The sequence below is a fragment of the Platichthys flesus genome, chromosome 2 (assembly GCF_949316205.1).
Source record: "Platichthys flesus chromosome 2, fPlaFle2.1, whole genome shotgun sequence".
In the NCBI taxonomy this organism is placed as follows: domain Eukaryota; kingdom Metazoa; phylum Chordata; class Actinopteri; order Pleuronectiformes; family Pleuronectidae; genus Platichthys; species Platichthys flesus.
This window is the reverse complement of record NC_084946.1, coordinates 18,317,826-18,340,290: the sequence shown is the minus strand read 5'-3', so window position 1 is coordinate 18,340,290 and position 22,465 is coordinate 18,317,826. Positions and strand designations below refer to the sequence as shown.

The following is a 22,465-nucleotide window of genomic DNA, read 5'->3' as shown; positions in this document are numbered from 1 at the left end:
TATGAGCCAGGGAAGAAACAACTATGTTTTGGTGGAGATCCAGGAGTTTTTGCCACTTTTGGGACATAAAAAAGCAAATAAATTGTTGCCACATTTAGGAAACCGATGCCTGTGTGTGTGAAATGTGTTGTGAGTGAATTTAAAGGGTCAATGTATGTTTATGTGTCTTTTGGAAATGAGTGGAGAAATCATGGAAAGGCTAGATAAACACTTTACCTTAACATAATGTTTTTTTTGGTCTAAATGAAGTATTCTGGCCGCACGTGATGTTGTTCCGTCTCTGCAAACCCTCTCAGAGAAGCGTCCCTCTTTGTAACCTAAAGCTGTATGTTTCTGGTCTGATGCCGCAGCATGTTCACCTGACATGACTCCACGAACAGAGCCTGGAATGTGTTTTCACCGAGGCTCAAACATTTCCCTCTGTATTCATCAGTATGTGCAAACCGAGAAAGGCACTGCTGGAAATCACGAAGACTCTAAAGGGCAAAACAAAGAGAATCGACTCTATTCTGAAAATATAACTTCTTCACTACAGGAGGATGAGACTTTTGAATTGTTTTATTCGTTTTTTTATGTGTTTGGTTCTTGCTCACGTTTCTACAGTCAATGCATGACTGAATCGATTCAACTTGGGTTTTTTCGTTTTGCTTAACAAAAAAACACATTGAGCTGCAGCCTTCCAGACTCTGTTCTTAGAAAGCTCATGAGATACTTCCTTTGTTCTGACTTATTTGTGATACACTGTAGGTGGGGAGATAACAGCAGGGACAGCCTGACCTCACCATCATTTCTACCGAAGAAAACTTCTTTTTTTCTCCTCTTCTGTGGAGGGAACTTCCCAGCCCCCCCCCCCCCCGGACTTTACTTTGGGAACCCCGGAACCAGACTCTACCCTCCTGCTCCTGTCTGCTGGTGCCCGTCTCTCTCTCTCTCTCTCTCTCTCTCTCTCTCTCGCGCTCTCTCCTTCTTTTTTCCCTCTCTCAAGTGGGTGAGCCTTTCTGGGCGGGGTTCTGTGTCTCACCCCTCCTACCCTCGCTCTGTCTTGAAACATGCTTTAATAGAAGAAGTATGCAATGCATACTGCTCTGCTACAACCCCCCATTATACTGCAACTGGGGTATTCGTGACTGGACGTCTGGGGGGATCACACACATTTCCGATTAGAGGAGGAAGGAGAGAGGGGAAGAGAAAGAGAGAGGGAGGGAGGAAGAGAGTGAGAGATTGTCTTTTCATTGCAGCCAATGAGACGGTGGATAAAGTGAGATTTCCAGAGTTGTGCAAAGTGAGTGAGCTGAACTTCCAGGTGAAACTGCAAAAGCGACACGGGGTAAGTTGTGCAGCCGCATTGTGTTGCGTCTGGCGCTGTGTGCACGAGCAGCTTTGCTCAACATGGAGCCTATAGCCCCAGTGCATGTATGTATGTAGTGTGTGTGTATGTGTATGTTCGAGCTTCTTGCACCTGCGTTGCTCGTCTTTGTCTTTCTCTTCTTACAAGTCCATCCATGTGTGCGGACCTGCTCTCTCCCCAAAACACATTTTCACACCGATTGCGCAAGTGATGGACGCGCTGGGAAGTTGTGAACACTGACCGGACCCCCCCCCCCCCCCACACACTCTTTCAAACTCTCGGCGGTGGCCTCGACTGTTTTGCCGTCAACATGTGTCCAGTCGCCTCGGACCGAAGCGCGGAGAACCCGGGTCCACTGGCCCGCTCCAGGCGCGCATTACGCACCGTGCTCCCGGGCTGTAGGAGACGTGTGTGTCCGCGGTTGCAGTTGCCGCCCGTCTATACGTAGAAAGTACATTGAGTCCCGTAGCTGACTGGCAAACACACGGCTGGAGTCGAGCGGACGGTCCTGTGCTGCAGGAGGAGCCGGAGGAGGAGTGCGGGACGCCTGTTGTGTTGCTCCAAAAAGAAGAAAAAAAACACTTTGGGAGCGACGTCTCGCTTGGCTTTAAGTCGTAAAACGAGGACGCAGGTTTTGTCAGATTACCGAGACTTCCTGCTCCAGCGCGGCCGTGTTTGATGGGCTGTGTTGGCAATTAGTGTTTGGCACATTCCTCCCGGAGCCGAGGCGTCCTGGTGAACGGCCACCTCGGGACACGGCGGAGAGGAGCCTCACGTCCGTCGATCAAATTCTGCATCAAAAGTCCACGAGAAGTCACTTTTAAAGAAGTTTCAATGGCAGGAGGACAGAGGCTACATCTTGTTTACATCTGGGGAACTTTAAATCAGGGCCTGGAATGTAGCTACAGCTCAAACTGTTTGAGTCACATTGATCCGTCGGGTTCCGCCGACTAAACATAATCATTTATTATCAACTTGTTGATTTATTGATAAATCATCATTTTCAGGCAAAATGACCTATACTTCCTCGTCAGTGTTTCTTTGTCTCGTGTGACAGTAAAGTCAGGGTTTTGTCCAGTTGTTCAGACAAAAGAAGCAGATTGAAGACCTCACTTTTGGCTCTGGAAACATTAATTTCCAAAACCGTTGTCTTAGATCCTTTACGTAGTTATTGACATGTAAAAACTCATATATAATTATAGAAACTTATGAAACTTTCAGAAAGTAGTGAAAACGATGCTGTGCAATGACGTGTGTGTCACCAACTGTCCAAAACCTCTTCAGTTTCGTGTCTCACAGAAGTCATTCAAAGATGCAAATCCTTCAAATGTAAAATCCAGCACCAGAATTTGTTTTGATTAATCAATCATCAGTTGGAAATTCATTCCTTGTCAATTGATTGGACTTATCATTAAATTGTTCCTTGCTCTCATGTTAAGTTTAGGTGGCAAACTCACGTTATTCCACAGGCCGTCTTATTCTGGAGACTCTTTCCATGAAGATGTAGTTGTAGTAGTTTTATGGTCTCAGTGGCCTGCGTTTTACTGTAATACAGTAACTGTGTAATAGATGTCCCAGCATCAGCACACCTACCACATGCAGTGAGAAATACCTCCCTGAGAGCAGATGGAAAAGCAGCGTAGAGCGTTGATGCAGGTTGTGAATATCTGTGCTACTTTTAGTCGCTGCACACTACTCTCATGTTTCCCTGCATCTGCCAGAGCCCTGTCTGTGTTCCGATGCACCGGGTGCCAAGGCTTATGTACGAGCAGTTCCCACGCTTGCTCTTGGAAAGGCGTCCTGCGTGGTTCTGATATATCTAGCACTCCTTCAAACTCACCGGGCTAATTGTGCAAAAGAAGAATATTTGAAGTGCCGCTGTTGAACTGATTCATTGTCATTTTCTTTCTCCAGCTCCTGATACTCAGCCCTTCTCCACTTGAAGCCCTCGAGGCCGCCCCTCCAGGCTTTGATGCCCACACTCTCTAGAGCAGGTGGACAGACGCAGGCATGAGTGACAGTGGGACCAAAGAGCCGTCTCCCCCGCCGACCACTGACCAGTCGCCTCCTGAACCTCCGCGCAGGGGCAGGGGTCGGCCGAGGAAACAGCAGCAGGTAGGACTTCGGTCTCCAAAAGATGAATCTAACTCATTGAAACATGTTAAGTCAGTGGCTAGTTGACACCAAGTCTATTCCTACTGGTTGCTACTGTTATTTTCTCACTGGTTATGGCTTCAAATCCCATCTTTCTCTACAGGAGCCCGTTGGACCCCCGACTCCAAAGCGACCGCGAGGACGACCGAAAGGCAGCAAGAACAAAGGCCCCAAAATTGCACCCAAGGTTACATTACATTTCATTTAGCTGACGCATTTATCCAAAGCAACTTACAATAAGTGCATTCAACCATGAGGGGACAAACCCAGAACAACAAGAATTGAGAAAGTACAGTTTCCTCAAAAAAAGCAAACTACAAAGTGCTTTAAGTAGGTGGCATCTAAGTGCTACTAAATTGGTTCAACTGACCAGTTTACCTGCGACATGGAAACTTAAATTCTCCTACCGATAACAGCAGACTTTCTGTATAATATTGTACTACAATTTGCACTCCAAGTCAAAACTTTAACTGTTAAGGCCAGCGCATGCTTCTGCGTTTTCACGGGCCCGCAAGTGCAAGAGCCCTTTCGGGCCCCTTACGTGCTTCTGTATCTCTTCTTACGTGCGTCGCCCAATTTTTCTAACTACACGACAAAACGACGCGAGCCTCACGCAGCCCGCAAGGCTTGTGATTGGTCTGCTTACCACATTCCGCCGGAGTCTAGTTTCCGGTTTCATGCCCCATAATACCGGCAGTAATCACGGAAGATTTAGAAGAACGAATATGGACCAAATAGAAGAGCGTTTGGCAGAAGAGATCCGATAGTATGATCACTTGTATAACCTGTCACTGACTGGCGGATTTGTCCGCCAGAAAGAGGCTACGAGGAGCCGCAGTGGCTATGTAAATAAACAATCGACGAAGAAGAAAGAAGGCGTCTCTGAGGTCGTCTTCGACAAAAATCATTACTCCGCCTAGTGTTCTGGCGGGGAATTGCTTTGTAAGAGGCGCAACGCTTGTGGAAGTTTTGGGAAGCATGAATGACAAAGAGTCCTGCGACACAGCTGCGTGAAAAGCTGCCGACGCAGTTGCAGAAGCATGCGCCGGCCTTTACAGTTCAGGTTTGAGGTTCTCATAAACCTGTTGATTCAGGGGGTAACGTTGTTGTACTGCCCCTGCTGGCAGCTTTCCATTCAGAACAGATGATTGGCTGGAGCTGCTCCTGCGTTTACAACATGTTGAAGATGAACAGCATAACTCCGTAGAGCAACTGGTCTTTTTATACACGTGGAAAAATGACTTATGCCAATAGTTAGTTTTGTTGGCAGAGACACAGAGGGGACTCACTGTCAGGATCGTTTTTCTTTATCAGCAGCTCTCGAGGAACAATTATTGTCGAGTACCCGAACCTGCTAAACTTGTTCCTGCAACGTATTTTCTCTGAATCTGCAGTTACACAGTCACTCACACAAATCCATTGTTTGAGTTTACAGAATTGAAAAAACTTAACTTAACAGAGGGTTTAAAAAGAGCAAAGTATACCACACATATGGGGACATTGGTGTATTATTCTTTACTGTGGCTGTGAGAGATCATCAGTGATGTTCAGATAAGCAGAAGATAGAAGCTGATTCTTTTACTGGATCCTTGTTCAATGGGTTAGGGTTAGATTAGAAAATGATCACATAACGGAGTAGTTCTGTTGCAGGACATGCAACTTGTGCTTGTAAATTCAAGTCTAAACGTTTACAAATGACTTTAAAAATGAGTATTTATAAAATGTATTGAGTATTGTGTATCTCCTGTGGGGATCATTCCCAGCTGACTTGCAGAAGATTTAGCTGTTAAATTGTTTCTGTTGTAAAAGTCTAAAAAAGCTACAGTTAAATGGGCGCAAATTGTTTCAGGATATGATTGTTAAAATATGAATCTATATTTAACCACTCATCTGTTCTCCCTCAGAAGATAGAGCCGGTTGGGGAGAGACGACCACGCGGGCGACCCAGGAAATGGGTATGGAGCGATCACTGACACTTCCCCACTGTACATCAACACTGACTCTAAACATATAATATGTGTTGGTGTGTGTGCTGGAGGAGCGCTTCACTAATGGTGGATTCATTTCTCTCCACAGCCTCAGAGAGTAGTTCAAGAAGTACCTGAAGAGCAGCAGGTGAGGAAAACTAAATCTGGTGGTTCAGTTTGGTTTCTGACGCACTGTAAGCCTGCAGGGAAAATCCACTAAAAATGACTAAGTTTGGATTTATTTTAAATGATTGATAAAAGGTCTGTGTTTAAAAGAAGCTGAAAGCATTTTATTGTATTGTCTGTGATGTTAGGCGAACACTTGACTTAAGGAGCCATGTTGAAATGAAATCTAGCACAAACGGCTCGTGGTCTTACAAACTTAAACGTTAGTCCAATCTGATTTTCATTCATTTAATTACTTCACGGCTCTTCTCTGCAAATTTTTCAAATAATTTGAATTGTTTTAAATTATATTTTGAAATGAGATCAGAGTGAAGTGACTGTGACACTTTGTGAACGTGGACTTTTACAGCCTCCGCCTGTGTCACATGTGCCTGTTGACTCAGATCATTACATGTATGACTTGTAAATGAGACTTGATCTCTTTCAACCGTTCATGGGCATCATGAGCTGGTGTTAAGTGAGTCCACAGTTTATGTTCAGCATCAATCCTATTAGCTACATTCAAAAGCCCTTTGTTCACATGACAGTCAGGCTGCATCCAACAAACGGGGGCTTTCATGCAGTTGGACCCCTGCACACCCAGCTGCCACCGATGTGGTGGACAAACTATGGTATTGGAAAAAAGCTCCTAATTAACAGCACCTCAAACTGACTGCAGTCTCCAAAATCTGCATTAGGCTATCAATGTATATCCCAAGTCTTCTTGGTGATGTGATTTATTTCAGAAATACTTGAGAAGAACCATAAGAACCTCATAGAATCTAGAGTAGATCAATGAAAAACCTTTCTAGTCTACATTTATTCAGTGTCTGTCTTAAGGAAAGTCTGTGGACAACGTCTGTCTCGTTGTAGTTTGCGCCAGAACGTTTTTTTTGTATTGGCTTCATCACCTTATCTATTATGGAAGTTTAAGTAATGCTCCGATACTCCTTCATATCTGTCATTCTAAACTTTAGGACAAATTTATTTTGTTCCCAAAAATATCTTAAATTGAATTTGTTGAAATCTGAACAAACCGTGGGAGGACTCTGACCTCTGTCTATTTCCCTGGCCCTGTCCCCAGCATATTAGAGTTTTCGAACATATTAATATTTTATATCATGCATCGTTATACTGTTTCAACAGTAGACTTTTACACTTGTGTGGCAAATGATTCCTCTTTTGAAACTGAGCACAGTAACAAACTAACACAGTGTAGAATTGCAAACTTTGCTGTTGCTTTGGCACATTCACTGTAAATAACCAACAACCAGGGCACTTGTTCTCTGGGCTTTTATGTGAACCGGCTTCATGAGGACGGGACATATTCTTGGAAATGCACAGATTGTTGAATTCCCCAGAGACACCTCCAAACATCCTTTCGTGAAGTCATCCAGCTTTGGTGAAGACTGTTCACACAGCGTTTCTCAGAACTTTCACCTCTTTCAGGCGTCTTGTTCATCTTTCAAAAATTGCACAACGTTTGTCACCGAGGCGGGCCGGCTCTGTCGATGCCCCTCGTCTGCCTTATCGCATCCTCCCCACAGAGCAGTTTGTCAAAGGGGGTAGAGATGCTTCAAGAACTGAAACTGTTGAGACAGACTCCCTCTCTCAGACGCACGCACGCGAAGGGGAAGAATGAGTCAATGTCGAGAGGGGAAACCTGATCTAACTGTTCTCTTCCTCTGTCTTCTCGGTTTCCTGACTTAACCGTCGTCTTCCTCACAATTCTACGTTTGACAGCTGGATCTTCTTCCCCGCACGCAATCACTCAATGAAATTCTTACACTCATTCTTGTATCCGCGTGTGATTCATGACCTTGTGCATTTTGACTCAGTGTAACTGAAAGAGATCAGACAATAACAGAAAGAAAGGGTTTTGGTTCCTTTTTAAATGTCTTAATGGAGCTGGCACAAAATACCTAACAGAGATGATAGTGCAATAAAACCCTGTAAGACCTCTGAGATCTCTGGTAGGGGTCTGCTGGTGGTACCCAGGGTTTAACAAGCAGAAGCAGCCTTTAGTCATTATGCAGCACAGCACTGGATAATCCTAGGAATGCCCCAATCCATTGCATCATTTGAATCCAGATCAAAACTGCTTTATTCACTTTTACCAGTTTACAAAATCTAAAGTCAATTTGTGTAATTTTTTTAATTATTCTATGCCTTTAACTTGTTTTTAAAAATTCTAGACTTATAATATAGATTTTTTTTTTTTATATACGTTTGCCTCTTTTTTCTCCTCTCTTAATCTTGTTTGTTTTCCTTTTTTTAATTTGTTCTGAACGGTGCTTTTAACTTGAAATCAATTTCTTTTAACTTAGCATCTGTGTTGTTATTAGTTTCCCTATTCAACACCTTGAATATACTTCTGTGTATGAAATATGGTTTTTAAATAAAACTGCCTTGCTTGTTGTTCCAGGATCCTTCAGGCGGCGCAGGGGAGGGCCCGTCGCAGCGCTCGTCATCTCAGGACACGCCGCAGGAGGAAGGGGAGTAGACATGTCACCTCTCGACCTACCTCAAGGTTCGGCCTCAAACAAACAGGGGTACCATGTGACACCTATCTGTGATGGGGATTCAGGAACACACACACATATACACACTCACACACAATCATTGCAGACCGTGGTTTGTTCTCAAAAGGAGAAATCTACCCTGGATTTGTCCGTTCTGTGTTTTAAAAATTGAAGAATTTAATTGGAAAGGGCTTTTATTAATGTCTTATTTAGTAGTTCTCACATTATGGGAAATACGCTCCACCAAGGAAAAAGTTTCTCAAAATAAGTGTACTTTTGGAACTATTCCTTTTTAAGTATGCCTTGCCTTCCTGAGCCTTTCAGCCTGTGTGTCTGTTTGAGTGTCTGAGTGTGTGCGTGTGTGTGTGTGTGTGTGTTTGTGTGTGTGTGTGTGTGTGACAGGTTCGCAGGCTAAAATGAGCGGGAGGGTTAAGAAAGAAAAAAAAAAAAGGAACCAAACTGAACCCTTTTGTTGAAACGTGTTTCTGACTGGAGCGCCTTGAAACCTTGCGGGAAATGGGAGCAAGGTGGTGACATTTTGAATAATGTTACAATATGAACATGTGCGCTGAAGTCATTATTATGAAAGTAGACGTGAAAGGTGCTTTTTCCAAAATGAAATGTCCAACTTTGGAGGGAGAACATGTCAATGTAAGAAACGTATTCAGATCTTTAATAACCTCAGTGAAATGCATTTTTTTTTCCTCCCAACCAGCAGCTAATGTACGAAAAAAAGGAAAATACCCAAAGATTGAAATGGGTATTTCATTTTTGATCAACCTTTCATGTTTACTTGAGTCAACAGCAGTGTTGACGCATCATTTTACCACACTCAGGATTTCCCTATTACAGTGCTTTTACACCATATTGAAACCTCAGGTAAAAAACTATTCAGGAACATGTCGTCAGTCTACTCAGTAATAATTATTGTGCCGTGTTTGTTGTGCATTTCTGATCTGTATTTGACATAACCAGTATGCCTTGACACAAAGACCTCATTCAAACCTCAGTTACCCTCAGTTTCTTAATCTCTCATTCTACCTCAGCATCACAAAAAACACAGATGATCTCCAGCATAGTCATTCTCCATTCCCTCGACAGTGACACACACACACACACAAACACCCACACACACACACGCACAGGTTCATGTGCAGATATACCATATAGACAGACAAAGGGTTTTCAGGGCTACACTCAAACAAACACACAGGGGTAGGGCTGGGTGTTACGGCCAAAAATTACATCAAGATAAAAAAATTCATATCAGTCCTTATTGATAATTATCATGATATTTATTGATATTGTTTCATCACCCAGCCCTACACAGACGTTACACTGCAACAGTTGATTTTACTCTCCGTGAAAAAATCAGTGTCAATACTTAAAAAAAAGGTACTTGTTAAAAGATGGTGTGACACTTGCTTTGGTCTCCTGGGAAATAAAATGCAGCCAATAGTTTACAACAACTTGATGAAATACTTGCTTTTTAGGGTGTAGTTCTGAATGAAATACTTGTTTTATTTGTTGTGCGTTTGTTTTCTGGGTCTGATTCTCTGATATTTCAATTTTTACTACATCATGTAATCTCATACACTGTAACTTGTATGTGTGACACTCTATAATTCATGTGATCTGGAAGGAAGGGCGGAAAATAAAACCACGCTGACCTTGTAGGAAAATAGCTTGAAATGAAATGAATTCTGGGTAATTAATCAATACTCAGCATCGCATCAGGAACCCTGTCTTTGTATGACTGATTTTTTTAGGGGGAAAATGGACCCAAGTTGTACCTTTCTCTATTTTCTGGCTGATAAAACTAGGCCATAACTTTTGTTGAACAGCTACAACAGTGGTCAGTGTGGCAGTGATGGTTTAAAGCTAAATGCTAACGTATAAGTTAACAGGAGCAGGTGTGTCTTAAACAGCTTTGGTTGCCATAGGCAAAAGGGGGGGGGGGGGCTACACAACTGTCATTGCCGTGGACTAATGTTATCAGCTGTTCTCAGGGGCCTCGGTTCAGTGTGGGGCCCCGGGAATTGTCTGCTTTGTGAACCCTATTGCAACGCCCCTGTGCAATAGCACAAGTAGAATGTAGTATGCTAACAGCTACCAAAAGTCACTGGTCTTACTATAACAAGTGATGATACAGCAGAAATAATATTGGATTGAACTTATGTCTTATTGCTTGTCTTTTATTGCTTATCAATTCAACGTATTGCTTATTAGTTCAAAATTTCATGTGTGGGTTTGATTTCAAAAGTTATTGCCTTGCTTTAAAAGGTCAGCTCACCCAAATTATGAGAACACATTGGTGTCCGAACATACAGGTTCTTTTTCAAGTTTGGTTTGGATGTATTGTGATGGCCCTGAAAATGGAAATGTGGTCATGGTCACACTGACCATGACCACATTTCCATCACAGAACCATTTACTTTCTATAAAGACAGAGGACACATCTCCACTTCCCCCCACTATCCAGAAATGAAGCCAAATTCTATTTGGAGCCAAAACCAAATGAACAAACATCTGTTTGATAAGAACAATCTCAAATGATTACAACCATCTTTGAGAAATGTTTAATTGATGTAAACTTTGACCTCTTAGTTTGGTCCATAGCCCATCGACTAACATGGAGGAGAGATAATGCTGCTCTCCAGGCAGCCACCCGGGGGGCGATCGACATGCTTTGGCTTAACTTTTGCAGAGTCTGTCATCCATCTTTATAGACAGTCTTTGGCGAGAACCCACACTTTAAGGTGAACTAATTACAAAGAGTAGTACGTTTAATGTGTAATGAATAGTAACAATTCAGCATTTATTCTTAATTTAGCAACTGAACAACTAGTCATATAGTAATACTGGTATATTGGAGAGATTTTTACGTGGATTACCAAAATGTTTTGTTTTTTGATAAAGACGTTGACTCTTATGTTTAAAAAAAAAAATTGTTATTGAGACTTGGTCAGACAAATGATCAGACAAATGCAAGCACTTCAACTTCATCAAATTGAGTCCAGTGTCATCATGGGAGGACGTTACCCAGCATGGACAACATATCACTTAGTAGTTATTACGTGACTTGAATATCACCCTTCATTTACTGTATATATTAAGTGTTAATTCACTTAAACTCACTTATGATATCACTGATGATATGTTGTATCCCATTAATTTTATGTATTTCAGCATTGTTTACTAAGTTGCTGCCGGAAGAACTCATTTCAGTTACAGTTTTCTTGTTCAACTGCATTGACATTTACGTTTTATTTTGTGTTTGCCGTCTGGACTACCTCTGAAAACAAACACGCCTGGGTCGTCTCTGAGGAAATGTTTCCGTCAGGGCTGCAGGTGACGTGGATGAAATCTTGAACTAACTCTCAAACTAGTGCTGTCGTAGTCCACTCATCTCATCTCACTACGTCCATGTCACCATAAGTGAATGGAAGTCAGCCTCTTCATTTGAATCACAGCCAAGTCAATGTTTGTTATTTTACACAAGCTGTGTTTGTAAGTTGCAACAAAGTATGAGAGCCCCTTAAGGGGAAAATGTCTGAGAATCAAGTGATAAGATTAGAGGAGAAAAAAGTCATAATATTATAAGGATTAAGTCATAATTTTAGACTTTTTTCAAAGAGGAATATCAAAAGATCAGCCTCTCACTTGGGTTAAAATGAGGAAGAAACAATGAGATTGGTTACAAAGATTTTGGAGCAAGGAGTGGAACTCTCTTTTTTCTTTTTCTTTAAACATCTTCATTTTTTTCATTTGATTACAACTTAATTCTTGTAATATTATGACTATTAACAAAATCTCAAATCCTTTTTCTTCAATATGGCTGTAATACTTCGTCGTTGGATATTTACACTCAATATGGGGACAATGGTTTTATGTGATCTTACTGATAGTGATATTGTTAAATACAGTACTTGATCCATTTTCAACTATTGAAAGGTTGAAGTGTAACTTGAGCAATCATATTGTATGCCTTACTTTTAACACCAATTTTGTAGTGATATTATTGATGTGTCCTCATCCACTTCTTTAATTGAACTCACAAACCTGTGATATATATTTTGTTATGACTCTTTACCATGTGAATTATGTTATTCTGCTTCTTTATCGCTTACCAATAAAATATCACACCTACCGACTCCTCTGTCACGTATTTGTGCAACGAAAACACTATTTAGTCAGATTGGTTTAAATAGTTTTAATGCATACAGACAGAATCAGTCCTTCATTGCTCTATAAAGACGAAACTAAATGGAGAGGGTCAGTTCACTCGGGGGATGGTGACACATCTAGCGTCCGAGCTAGTCGGAGATGTAAGACCACGAAAAATCAGAATAGCACAAATACACACTCCTCTCACATCAAACATGGAAGAAGATTTCGAAGCTCCGAGGAACTTCGCTGACGAGCTACCAAACGTTTCAACAACAGTGACACAACAAGAATTTAGGAAAAGTGCACCACACTGCGTCTGTGTGCCAAATGGAAACAGTGCAAGATCACGTGTGACGCTTCCCTTTTACGCTGCCTTACACACAAACATGCACCCGACATCCTCTGCTCTCTTTCCAGCCCACTGGAAACCGCTTCGCCGTTTTGCACAGTGACAAGTCATCGTGATTAAAAATGTTTTCCCGAAAGTTCCAGTTGTTCCCATGAAAACAGTCCAGTTCTTCCCTCTGTTTCCCCTCCTGAGCGACAGTCTGTATTTCAGTGGGGGCCGGCAGTGGGCCCTGAACACTGAGGCGAACCAATGGAAGAGAGCTGTCAAGCGTTGAGCGCTTTGGCTACATCTGTGAAGACCAGACGACTGGGCCTCTGCGTGGTCCCCTGGGAGGTGGTGAGAGTCTGCGGAGGAGACGGGCAGCGGGACAGATGAGAGATAAAGCCGTTAGCGATGTTAACTTGGTGACAGCAGCCTTGAACTTTGAGAAAAAAACAGCAGTAGCTTGTTGTCCTGGTGTAACATGACTGCCTGTGTACAATCATGTTTAGTAGGAATTATTGACTATATGTCAAGAGGTAGAAAGGGATTGACGACTGAAATCAGAGTTTTTCTTAGAACCAGAGGCCACGTGTATAAAACAGCAAATGTTCAGCGTATCAGTAGAATGTTTATATGGCAAATATGATCAATTCAAAATGACAACGTGATGCTATTTGGGTGATTATTGATCGCTTGTGGACGCTGTGTGGACGGACACATTGTTCCATGGCGTCAGACATAGAGGTTTGATGCTATAAAAACTTAATGTGGTCCACTTACTAGCCTCTTCCATACCTTTTGACCATGTCATGGTTCTCATCATTGAATTGAGTCTGCTGGGCTGTAATGGATTAGGTTCAGTTGTCATCACACATGAGAATGCATTTTAAAGCTTTGGGAGAAGCTTGTGAGTGGACCATGACCTCCCTGTCAACACGGATTTTCACACTCAGAGAAATGTAGATTTTCTTTTTATATAAATTGTCTACTGTAGAAAACAAATACAACTGAATATACATTTTAAAAAGATTCTCCAGGTGTAGTGTAGCGTTGTAATGCGTTGTGGCATTCAATTCTTTGAAAATAAAGCTTGTACTCAAGCACTGGTTATGCATGTGGCCCCTTCAATTTTGAATGTGTTCATATTAAGTTGAGGGGTGACAAAGGAAAAGATCAAACTGATGGAAGATAAAGATGATTTCAATGTACTGGAGTATGGTCATTGTGAGAATCTACCTAAAAACAGATAAGTTAGCATGAAAAATTATTTAGTTACAACCAAATCTACAGGTTTTGGTTTGAGTTACAGAAAAAATGATGGTCTGAAAGAATGAGGACTGTGGAGGGAAGAGAGGTTTAGAAAGATGGTTCAAATGACACACAGGCGATACTTTACCATGTTTGTCTTTTACCGTTACCCCTTTGTCAAAACTTAAAAGAAAATAAGGTAAACAAAAAGATGAATTATGATAAGGGAAAAAAAATTACAAGAATGTAGATAATTTCAACAAAGTAGAACATTTGATAAAGGGCCTAAATAAAGCATTAATAAAGGGTTTGTCATAATAACACTATGTGTAAAATGTACAGATAACAAAATTTAATATGTCCAACACATCACAGTAAAAAAACACAAGAATCATTGCAATGTCTCCAACTTGGGCATCAGACTATATTAGAAAAATGTGACTTCACCACTTCTACTTAAGAATGAGGAGAATAAAATATGGCTATCATGGTTTTTGTTATTCAACCATTAACCACTTGTGATTTGTTAACGGGTTAGGGTTGATGGTTCGTGTGAGAATACCAGACACTCTCTGGCCTACCTTGGCGTTGGGACCTGTGAGGCTGCCTTCCCGCCCGTGGTCCAGTAGCTCTTGTTCCAGCAGATCATCTTGCTCTTCAGCTGGGTCAAAGTTGTACATGGGCATGAGCTGGTGCCTCAGCTTCTCCAGCCTGCAGGACGAGGCAGAGATTAGAGCTGAAGACCAACGGGCCTAGCCAAAGGATTTGATGTTGGGCCTCCCTGACCAACCCCTGACCTACTTAGTTAAGGCACATGTTGTACTACCAGCAGTCATATGAGGGAACAATGCTTTACATGAGTAAGGTTTTAATTGACATGTTGGCACAATAAAAGGGGAAATAATATAGATTTTTAAAATACATTTTGATATAAGACTCGTCTAAGTGGCAACAAATTGATCTGTTGAGCCTATTTTAGCTGGGAAATAAATTAGCTGAATATAAACTTACCGCTTCCTTTTCCGGATATACAGCAACTAGAATGGAGAAAGACATAACAGAATAAGATACAGATATACGATAGATGTAAGGAGAAAGAACTCATGTTATACAAACTAGATAATAAAGGCACTAATGTCTAACACTGGGAGAAATCAATGATTCCTTACTATTGCCACTGCTAAGCCAATAACAGTGATGATGCCGAAGGGAACAAGAACCATTCCCATTCCCGAGCCCTCGATCACCACCTCCGGAAACGTGGTGGCATTGAAGCTGGTCTCGTTTGTCGTTATGGTAACAGTCATTAACGTAGTCCTGGAGGTGATATTGTCTCTGGCGCTCGTGCCCACGGAGAGGAATGGGATTGTGGTGGTCTTGGCAGATGTGGAGAAAAAGCTTGTAGTTGTTTTAGCTGCGGTTAAAGCCATGTTCAAGTGTAACCGTTTTCACAGCGCAATGTATTTATGTGGAGGTGGTGATGTCCCTCAGTCTGTAGTGTGTCTCATAGTCGACGTAGACGTCCTCCCTCTGGTCTGGGGTCTGCTGAGCCATCGATGAGGCTCGGGCCGAATGAGCTGGAGAACCTAAAACTAAAACAAAAAGGAAAGACAGTGTGGGATTAATTATACAGGGGTATTTTTGATTTGCTTTGTATTTTGTCTGTTTGTTGGTTTGAGATCAAACAGAAACAACTGAACGTATTTCCATGAAACTCTGTGGAAGGATATGGTTTTCGTCAGGGCAGAATCACAACATTTTGGTGTGGATCTGAATCAGGAGACGGATCAAATATATATATACATATTTTTTTAAGATTGCAGGATTTTTTTCGACATTTTCACTGATTTCCTAGCTTGTAACATGTGAATCTTGATGAAAAAACTCCAGCATATTCAGGGAACGGATATCTAGTGTGGGAAATTAAACATTTCATTTTTGACACAGCCCATACCTCGATTTCATTCAAACCCTAGCTGACATGTCTGGCTTGTGGTAGGTGTTTTGGGGCAGGATGTGGGGAGCAGAGGCACATGAGGAAACCTGATAAATTACAGAGGAATACTAACCACTCCAACTGTAACGTGCACAGGGAGGAAATGTGTCTGTGGTGCGTTCAAACGACAGAATCAAACAAAAACCCACCCCCACACACACACTCACACACACACACACACAGCCCCACACACAGGTTCCAAAAATATCCACTGCATCCAAGACTCGTACTTGTGCCTTCCACCCACACACCCACACACACACTGTACCCATGAGACTGAATTTATCTTGGAGATGCAGCCTACGTGTATGAGGAGTTTATGCTTTCTATTTTAAAGCAGTGTGATATTGCGTCACAGGAAGCCAGTGGAAATAGACATATGATCCATTCATTCCTCTCTCCTGAGTGCATCCTGCCTGCTTGTTCCTCTTAATGAGGAACATGTGAAGCTGAACCAAACGGCCAATGAAAACCAGAGGCTGGATTCAGTCTATGGCTGTTGTTTGGTTGACGATCCCTGCTCTGCACAAAGCCTCCAACAGTTCTGGATGTCCAAATCAGTTAATGCTCTTCTCATTACTGTGACACATATCATGTTATATTTAGTCGAGATGGACTGTATCTCAGCTGTCCTGCACAGACAGCTGAGCCACTAATCCCGCCAACGTGACCGGGTCCCACTCCATGTGTCTTCTCAGATTAGAGATGCAGACGTACCTTAACGTGTGTCATGCATGAGTTTCAGAGGTGAGCTGCAGCAGGCTGGGGCCAGCAAGAGGAGAAAATGTTCATTGGAAGAGGCAACATTTCCTCCAGTGTCTGCCCCTCCTCCTCTTCCTCTTCCTCTTCTGCTCCCCCCCCCTCTTTAGCAATGCAGGTCCTGCACAGGCTGTTTACATTGACAAAACAGCCATTTTCTCTACAGATGAACTCCACACACTGACGTAACCCTACCCCAGCAGACTCCACGAGATCCCCTTTCTGTTCTCCAGTGGCCTCCCAGGATCTATTACCCCCGTTCTGCCCTTTCTTGTATTTCACAGCACAGAGGCTGCTCCAGGGATGCTGCAAGCAGAGATCAGTGCGGCTCCCTCCCCTCCTCCCCCCATCACCCTGCTATTGGTCTGATGGCTTCAGCATGACAGAGGCGGTTGGCTCCCTGAGCCGTCTATCTGGTTTTGCAGGGATGAGGATGGGATTTAATGGCCCTGCACACCAGATGCTGTCAGACCCATGTGAATGACTGCATCCGGGTGGTAGGTCTGAGGATATTAACCCTGTGATGTCTTTTCTCTGATCCTCATTGACTGAATTCACTCCATCAGAAACACACACAGTTAAAGAAACATGACTGACCAATCCCTTTTGACTTTATTTATTAATCTGATGTAAACGATTTGTAGAATTATTCCCAGAGCTGGGATCTGGGATTGTGACAGACTTCTTGTTTTACAATCATGTGTCACCTGAACCTAAACAGAAAACTGCTGCAGAGAAGAGACAGTTATTTTAAACAGGTCCCCGGTCATCATGGCCACAAATTCTGAAGGAGTTCGAATTATATAAATAAATAATACTATATTCCCACAAGATTTTCTTATAATCTTGTCCTCACATCTATTTCAATACAACACATTTCTGAATATTCGTATGTATTTGGAGATGTTTTAATTAGTATAAAAGTCAAATGTAAATAAAATGAAATCCTTGTCAAGCTTTAATTATGAATACAAATAAAACGTATTCCGATGTATTTACGTACAAAATCGGCTTTAGGAATTAAGAATACAAAAATTTGCTAAAGTAACAAGAGCTTGCTGCAGGGTTCGTAACATTTTATATTTATCTTGTGGATAAATTGCAATAAGCTGCTGAAATGAACATTTCAAGATAGATCGAAAGGAAATTAACCACAAAGAATTTTTTACAAAACCTTCAACTTTTTTTCAACTATAGTGAGGCAGAGTGGTTTTATATATCTTTTCATGATGTGGATATAAAACAGACCTTCATAATCATTGGCTCCATCTCCATCTTTATCAGCTTCCTTCATCATCTGCTCTGCTTCGAACTCATTAAGTGTTCCCATGCGTTCGCCAGTACATACCTGGGAATTAAATTTGATTGAAAATTAATATGAACACTATGCTTAACATAAACATGGGCATGGTCCTATGTTTTTGTTCAAATATCTGTACAAATTTTTACTCTTGTTTATTGTTTAAAGGGTTTTTCTTACTTGAGTGTGCTCCAGTCAATATAGCCCTTAGCATATTTATCAAAAACTTTAAAAGGAGCTCTGAGTTCAGCATCCTGGTTCTTGGTTCTTTGGTGGTAAAGTGCCATCAGACCCAAGAAGCTGTCACAGTTAAAAATCCCTTTACCTGAAATTAAAAATCCTTTGTTAGCTCTGAAGAAAACCTTTATTCTATATGCTGAGAAAAACAATAATAACTAAAGTCAGGATTGAGTATTCTCTGCATATTGTAAGACATGTTTCATATGAAATTTTAAAGTGACTAAAGGTTGTGAATTTGAATTAGAAAATAAAATATATCAAACATCTTGATTAAACGGTTTACTTTATATAAAGTGTATGAGTATATACCCTGGTCTTAAGTGGACATAGAAACCATTGACCTGTTGCTAGATATGAGCTTTAATCCTAAAATTTTAATTAAATATTGTTCACAGAAGAACATTGTGCCAATATTCGTTTTATAATGAGCCCAACCTGCATACATCAGACAGTGAAACACTGCCACCTAGTGATACAGCGGGCTCACTTGAGTAAACAGAATGCTGCAGAATTAGATAATATTAGAATATTCATAATGTATTTTTGAAGATGATATTCCCCTTTGAAAATTTAGCCGTGGGTCTGTTTAAATCTTCCTGTAATTACAACAAAAATCCAGACCTGATGAGCTGCAGAGAGTTAATTCAAATGTGTTTTGAGATTAATTTATCTTGACTTTATCAGAATAATTACACATCTGTTATATTTACATCTGATCACTTAAGTTAAAGTGAATAGCCTATAAAGAAACTAATAAGCACTTTCATTTCCAGTGTTGTGCAAGTTCACACCTCTCATGAACTAGTTCAAAGTTCATACAAGTAAACATGAATAATTCACGTTCATAGTTCACCATTTCAATTCTGAACTAGTTCATAGTTCAGTTCATTTCATCGTTTTTTGGTGGAAACTGAGAATGAAAGACCTGTTAAAGAAAACCTTATCCATCACTACCCCTTGCCTTTACTGTCGGAATGTTTTTCAGACAGTATGTAAAAATCCCTCAGATAATAATAAGGTGCATCGGATCTCGGATGTAGTTGCTGAATCTGCGTCTCTACTTTCTCTTGCCATCTGTATATGTGAACGAGAGCTGTTGTGTCGCAGGTATGGCCTGCCCCTTTAAGGAAAGTTTCTAGTGTGTGACGTAGTGCACCTGGGTATTGTGGGAAAATACGCTAAAAGTGTGTTTTTAAGGAGAAGTGACGGACCACATAGAAGGGCTTGCTCCTGCTGTATGTCCGAGAAATGAAGTGGCCGCATTCCAAGTAAAGAAACATCTCCTCCTCCTTATTCACTCATCAGTCTCTCCAGGTCTTTCGTCTTCACGTCTCCGTTTCCCTCCTCATCGAACAATTTGGAAGATGTTCTCAACCCCAAAAAATTATAAACAGTAAACTTTTCAATGGGGTACAATACCATTTTATTCTCTAAGTAACCAAAAAGGGTTAAAGACAAACTGTCAAAGCTATGTCAATGATCAGACCTGTTTTCTGTGACCTCACCGTCACATGTCCTATTGAAGGGACCTGCGATTAGCTTCCTGCGAGCCATTAGCCTTTAGCAGGTGTTTGGGTGTCCCGTAGTGACTGTAATGAAAGTAGGCAACCAAATAAAGAGGATATTGCAACACTGAAGTGGGAACATTAAGAATTTCACATTTGTTGTCCGAGGGTTTGTAGGGTGATACCAAGTTTGTAGGGAGACACCAAGTAAGCCTACGAAAGAAAACTGTGACAAATAATTTATCTTACATTTTTGATCCTGTATTTTGTTGTTGCACAGCCCCGATGAAAACTCAAGGAGGAACCACAGACAGCCTTAAATCAACCCCACAAAGCTGAATATAAGGGCAGGAGCATTACAAAGCTGAGGACGTGCCTACTGGAAAATAGCTGTGAATGCACTTTGTGTATAATTTGTTTGTTAAATTAATTGTTAGAAGATTGGAGGGGTTTGGTATCGTGTGTTTCTTTGATCAGTGGGTCCGGTTTGGTTCGATTTAGAGGTCCTTCATTTGGGGCCATGCAGGAGGGAGGAGGGAGGAGATGCAAGGAGGGATAAGATTATGATGGTGGAGGGTGAGTAAACAATGGAAGGAAAGACCAACATGAGAGGAGCAGCTAACAAGGTTAGCAGGAAGTGGCAAGAGTTGTGGCTGAGGCGTTACCCTGTTCACGAACCTCAGTTAAATGATTGCTTTCAAATTATTGAATTTTAGAAAAAGTTAGAACCTTGCACCTGAATGAAATACAAAACAAATTCAAGACATTTGAGACTTTAATATTGAACATTAAGCTTACTTCAATTGTACTCATTACTCTGTGTACATGTAGTCCAGGTATTGCTCATGTTTTGTGGACCTAAATGTGTTTAGACAGTCACATTGGAAAACTGCTCCTGTTTATGGGGAAAAAATCAAGTCCCCAAACAGGTTCCCAGGTCCCGCTTGTGAAAATAATTATTGGACTCCATTAGACGCCCTGAATAAATAGCTTAATTAACTAATTATTGTTTGTTGAGGTATTGTAGGACTTTGGCAAACAATTAGACAAGTGCATGTCTACACAACAGACCACTTGAAGAGCAGAATGGACTTTGTTGCCCAGCACATGGTTAATTTATAATAATTATGTGGTATTTCAGGGGAAATTAATGAGTATTCTGATGTAATGTTTTTCTGGAATTGCATCACAACTAGTGAGCATTTAAGTGAGAGGTGGTTTTGGAAGAGATCAGTGTTTGTATATATATATTTGTAACACATTAAATAGATTGTGATTACTGGCCGTTTTTTCTCCGAATATACCTATGCAAAGAAACAGTAACACAAATTTACATTAATAATAATAAAACTTTATTTCTTTAAAACTTAACATTACAAAGTGCTTGACAAATACATGGGAATAAAACAACACAGAACAAAACAAGGAAAAAGGCAGAAAAGGAAATGTATAAAAAAGAATATTAAAACATCAGTTAACAGTTTGAAATCAGCAAACATCCCAAACCTCCACAGCTATACTCATTACCCCATGTTCATATAGAACACTGGCCTTGTCCACAGTCCAAGTCCAATCTCTTCTTACCTTTAATGTGAAAGGTGCTTGAAAATATAAACAATAATTTTAGGACAAGATGGTGACTATCCCTTGTTGAAGATCCTCCTTGCTAGTTTAATGATAAGCTGCTAACCACCAGCAGACACAAGGGAACATCCCAACATAGCAAGATTATTTTGGCTTAGATTAGAGTAGACCCACATCCCACACATCACACATTCAGCCCACATACCATCTGGAATGACGGCACTTGAGCAGTCCGCTCCTGTTTGCCGGATCTGAGCCACAAGTAAGCCACAGCAATACCAACGGGGGCAAAGGTGGCCCAGATTTTTGTACCATTTACTACATGGGCCACTAAAGGTTCACATCCAGATTACACTTTGCCACATGTTTGACACAAGAGGCCATCGTTTGTTTGGGGATATTTGGACCACATTTGCTGTTTTACAAGTGGGCCACTTCAGGCTCACTTTTGTCCGGGGCACAAGAACTACTGCATCATTGCGTTAATTGGTCCACAGCCGTATGCCATCTGGGCCAGCAGAGGTTAGCGACCAGCCGGGTTAGGCATGAGTCTATCTTAATAGCCTATCAAGGTTTAAAAGCAAAGCCGCTAAAGGGGGGCAGCTTTAGAACTAAATAGGAGTCTTATCTTTGTTTGATTTAAATAAGTCTACGACAAACTGTTTTTTGTGCTGCAAAGGCTCATGAAAGGGAATACATGTAAATATATCCAGGTCCAGGCACTTATTTCTCTAATCAATTTGAGTGCTTTTATTTTTTAACGTAAGTGTTGCTCTAATTTTGAGGGTGTTTCCTTATTACCATGTCTCATTTCTCACCAAATCGACACACCTTTTATCCCTGTCAGTCTTGTAGCACAACATCATGAGTCCACTCTTTATTGTCGATGCTGCTGTTAGTTGGTTATAGATGAAATAATTAACACCACTTCAAACTTGAAACCCAACTGGGGGCCTGACTGACCCCCCGACCCTCAACCAGGCCGCTTGGTGAGGGAACGGAAACAAACCAACGCCATTTCTCCAGTGCTCTTATCCACCCATTATGAAACACACACACGGCAGAATGAGAGGCGCTCCACGGTGATCACAGTGATCGATGAGGCTTCTCCATGTGCAGATAAAACCATCACACACAGATCGATGCTTCTGTCCCCGTCGCTGCTGCAGCGTGGGG

At 41.4% G+C, this 22,465-nt stretch overlaps 3 protein-coding genes across 7 annotated transcripts; 1 reads left to right on the top strand and 2 right to left on the bottom strand.

The window, feature by feature from the left end:
• The first annotated feature begins 1,036 nt into the window (after nucleotides 1-1,036).
• LOC133968132 (high mobility group protein HMGI-C-like) lies at nucleotides 1,037-12,247 on the top strand. Of its 3 annotated transcripts, none has more exons than XM_062404003.1 (6): nucleotides 1,037-1,327; nucleotides 3,263-3,463; nucleotides 3,606-3,689; nucleotides 5,410-5,457; nucleotides 5,579-5,617; nucleotides 8,060-12,247. In XM_062404003.1, the coding sequence occupies exons 2-6, from the start codon at nucleotides 3,359-3,361 to the stop codon at nucleotides 8,135-8,137; spliced, it is 354 nt and encodes a 117-aa protein (XP_062259987.1). In that variant the 5' UTR covers nucleotides 1,037-1,327; nucleotides 3,263-3,358; the 3' UTR covers nucleotides 8,138-12,247. The 3 variants fall into 3 exon arrangements, with proteins under 3 accessions (XP_062259987.1, XP_062259972.1, XP_062259980.1); XM_062403988.1 differs by having other exon boundaries at nucleotides 5,407-5,457; XM_062403996.1 differs by lacking the exon at nucleotides 1,037-1,327 and having other exon boundaries at nucleotides 2,939-3,463; nucleotides 5,407-5,457.
• A 107-nt stretch (nucleotides 12,248-12,354) lies between these two features.
• Nucleotides 12,355-16,987, bottom strand: si:ch211-161c3.5 (uncharacterized protein C3orf18 homolog). 3 transcript variants are annotated; one of them, XM_062403975.1, is made up of 6 exons: nucleotides 16,619-16,777; nucleotides 15,075-15,497; nucleotides 14,917-14,942; nucleotides 14,487-14,616; nucleotides 14,054-14,088; nucleotides 12,355-13,019 (listed from the first exon to the last, which is right to left on the bottom strand). In XM_062403975.1, the coding sequence occupies exons 2-5, from the start codon at nucleotides 15,333-15,335 to the stop codon at nucleotides 14,083-14,085; spliced, it is 423 nt and encodes a 140-aa protein (XP_062259959.1). In that variant the 5' UTR covers nucleotides 15,336-15,497; nucleotides 16,619-16,777; the 3' UTR covers nucleotides 12,355-13,019; nucleotides 14,054-14,082. The 3 variants fall into 3 exon arrangements, with proteins under 3 accessions (XP_062259959.1, XP_062259950.1, XP_062259942.1); XM_062403966.1 differs by lacking the exons at nucleotides 14,054-14,088; nucleotides 16,619-16,777 and adding an exon at nucleotides 16,856-16,987; XM_062403958.1 differs by lacking the exon at nucleotides 14,054-14,088.
• Nucleotides 16,988-17,373: 386 nt separating this feature from the next.
• Nucleotides 17,374-19,754, bottom strand: LOC133961735 (calglandulin-like). The gene is given in 6 exon segments (XM_062397054.1): nucleotides 17,374-17,444; nucleotides 17,909-17,983; nucleotides 17,986-18,008; nucleotides 18,141-18,285; nucleotides 19,499-19,569; nucleotides 19,687-19,754. Coding segments are annotated over 6 exon segments (453 nt in total).
• Nucleotides 19,755-22,465: the final 2,711 nt, after the last annotated feature.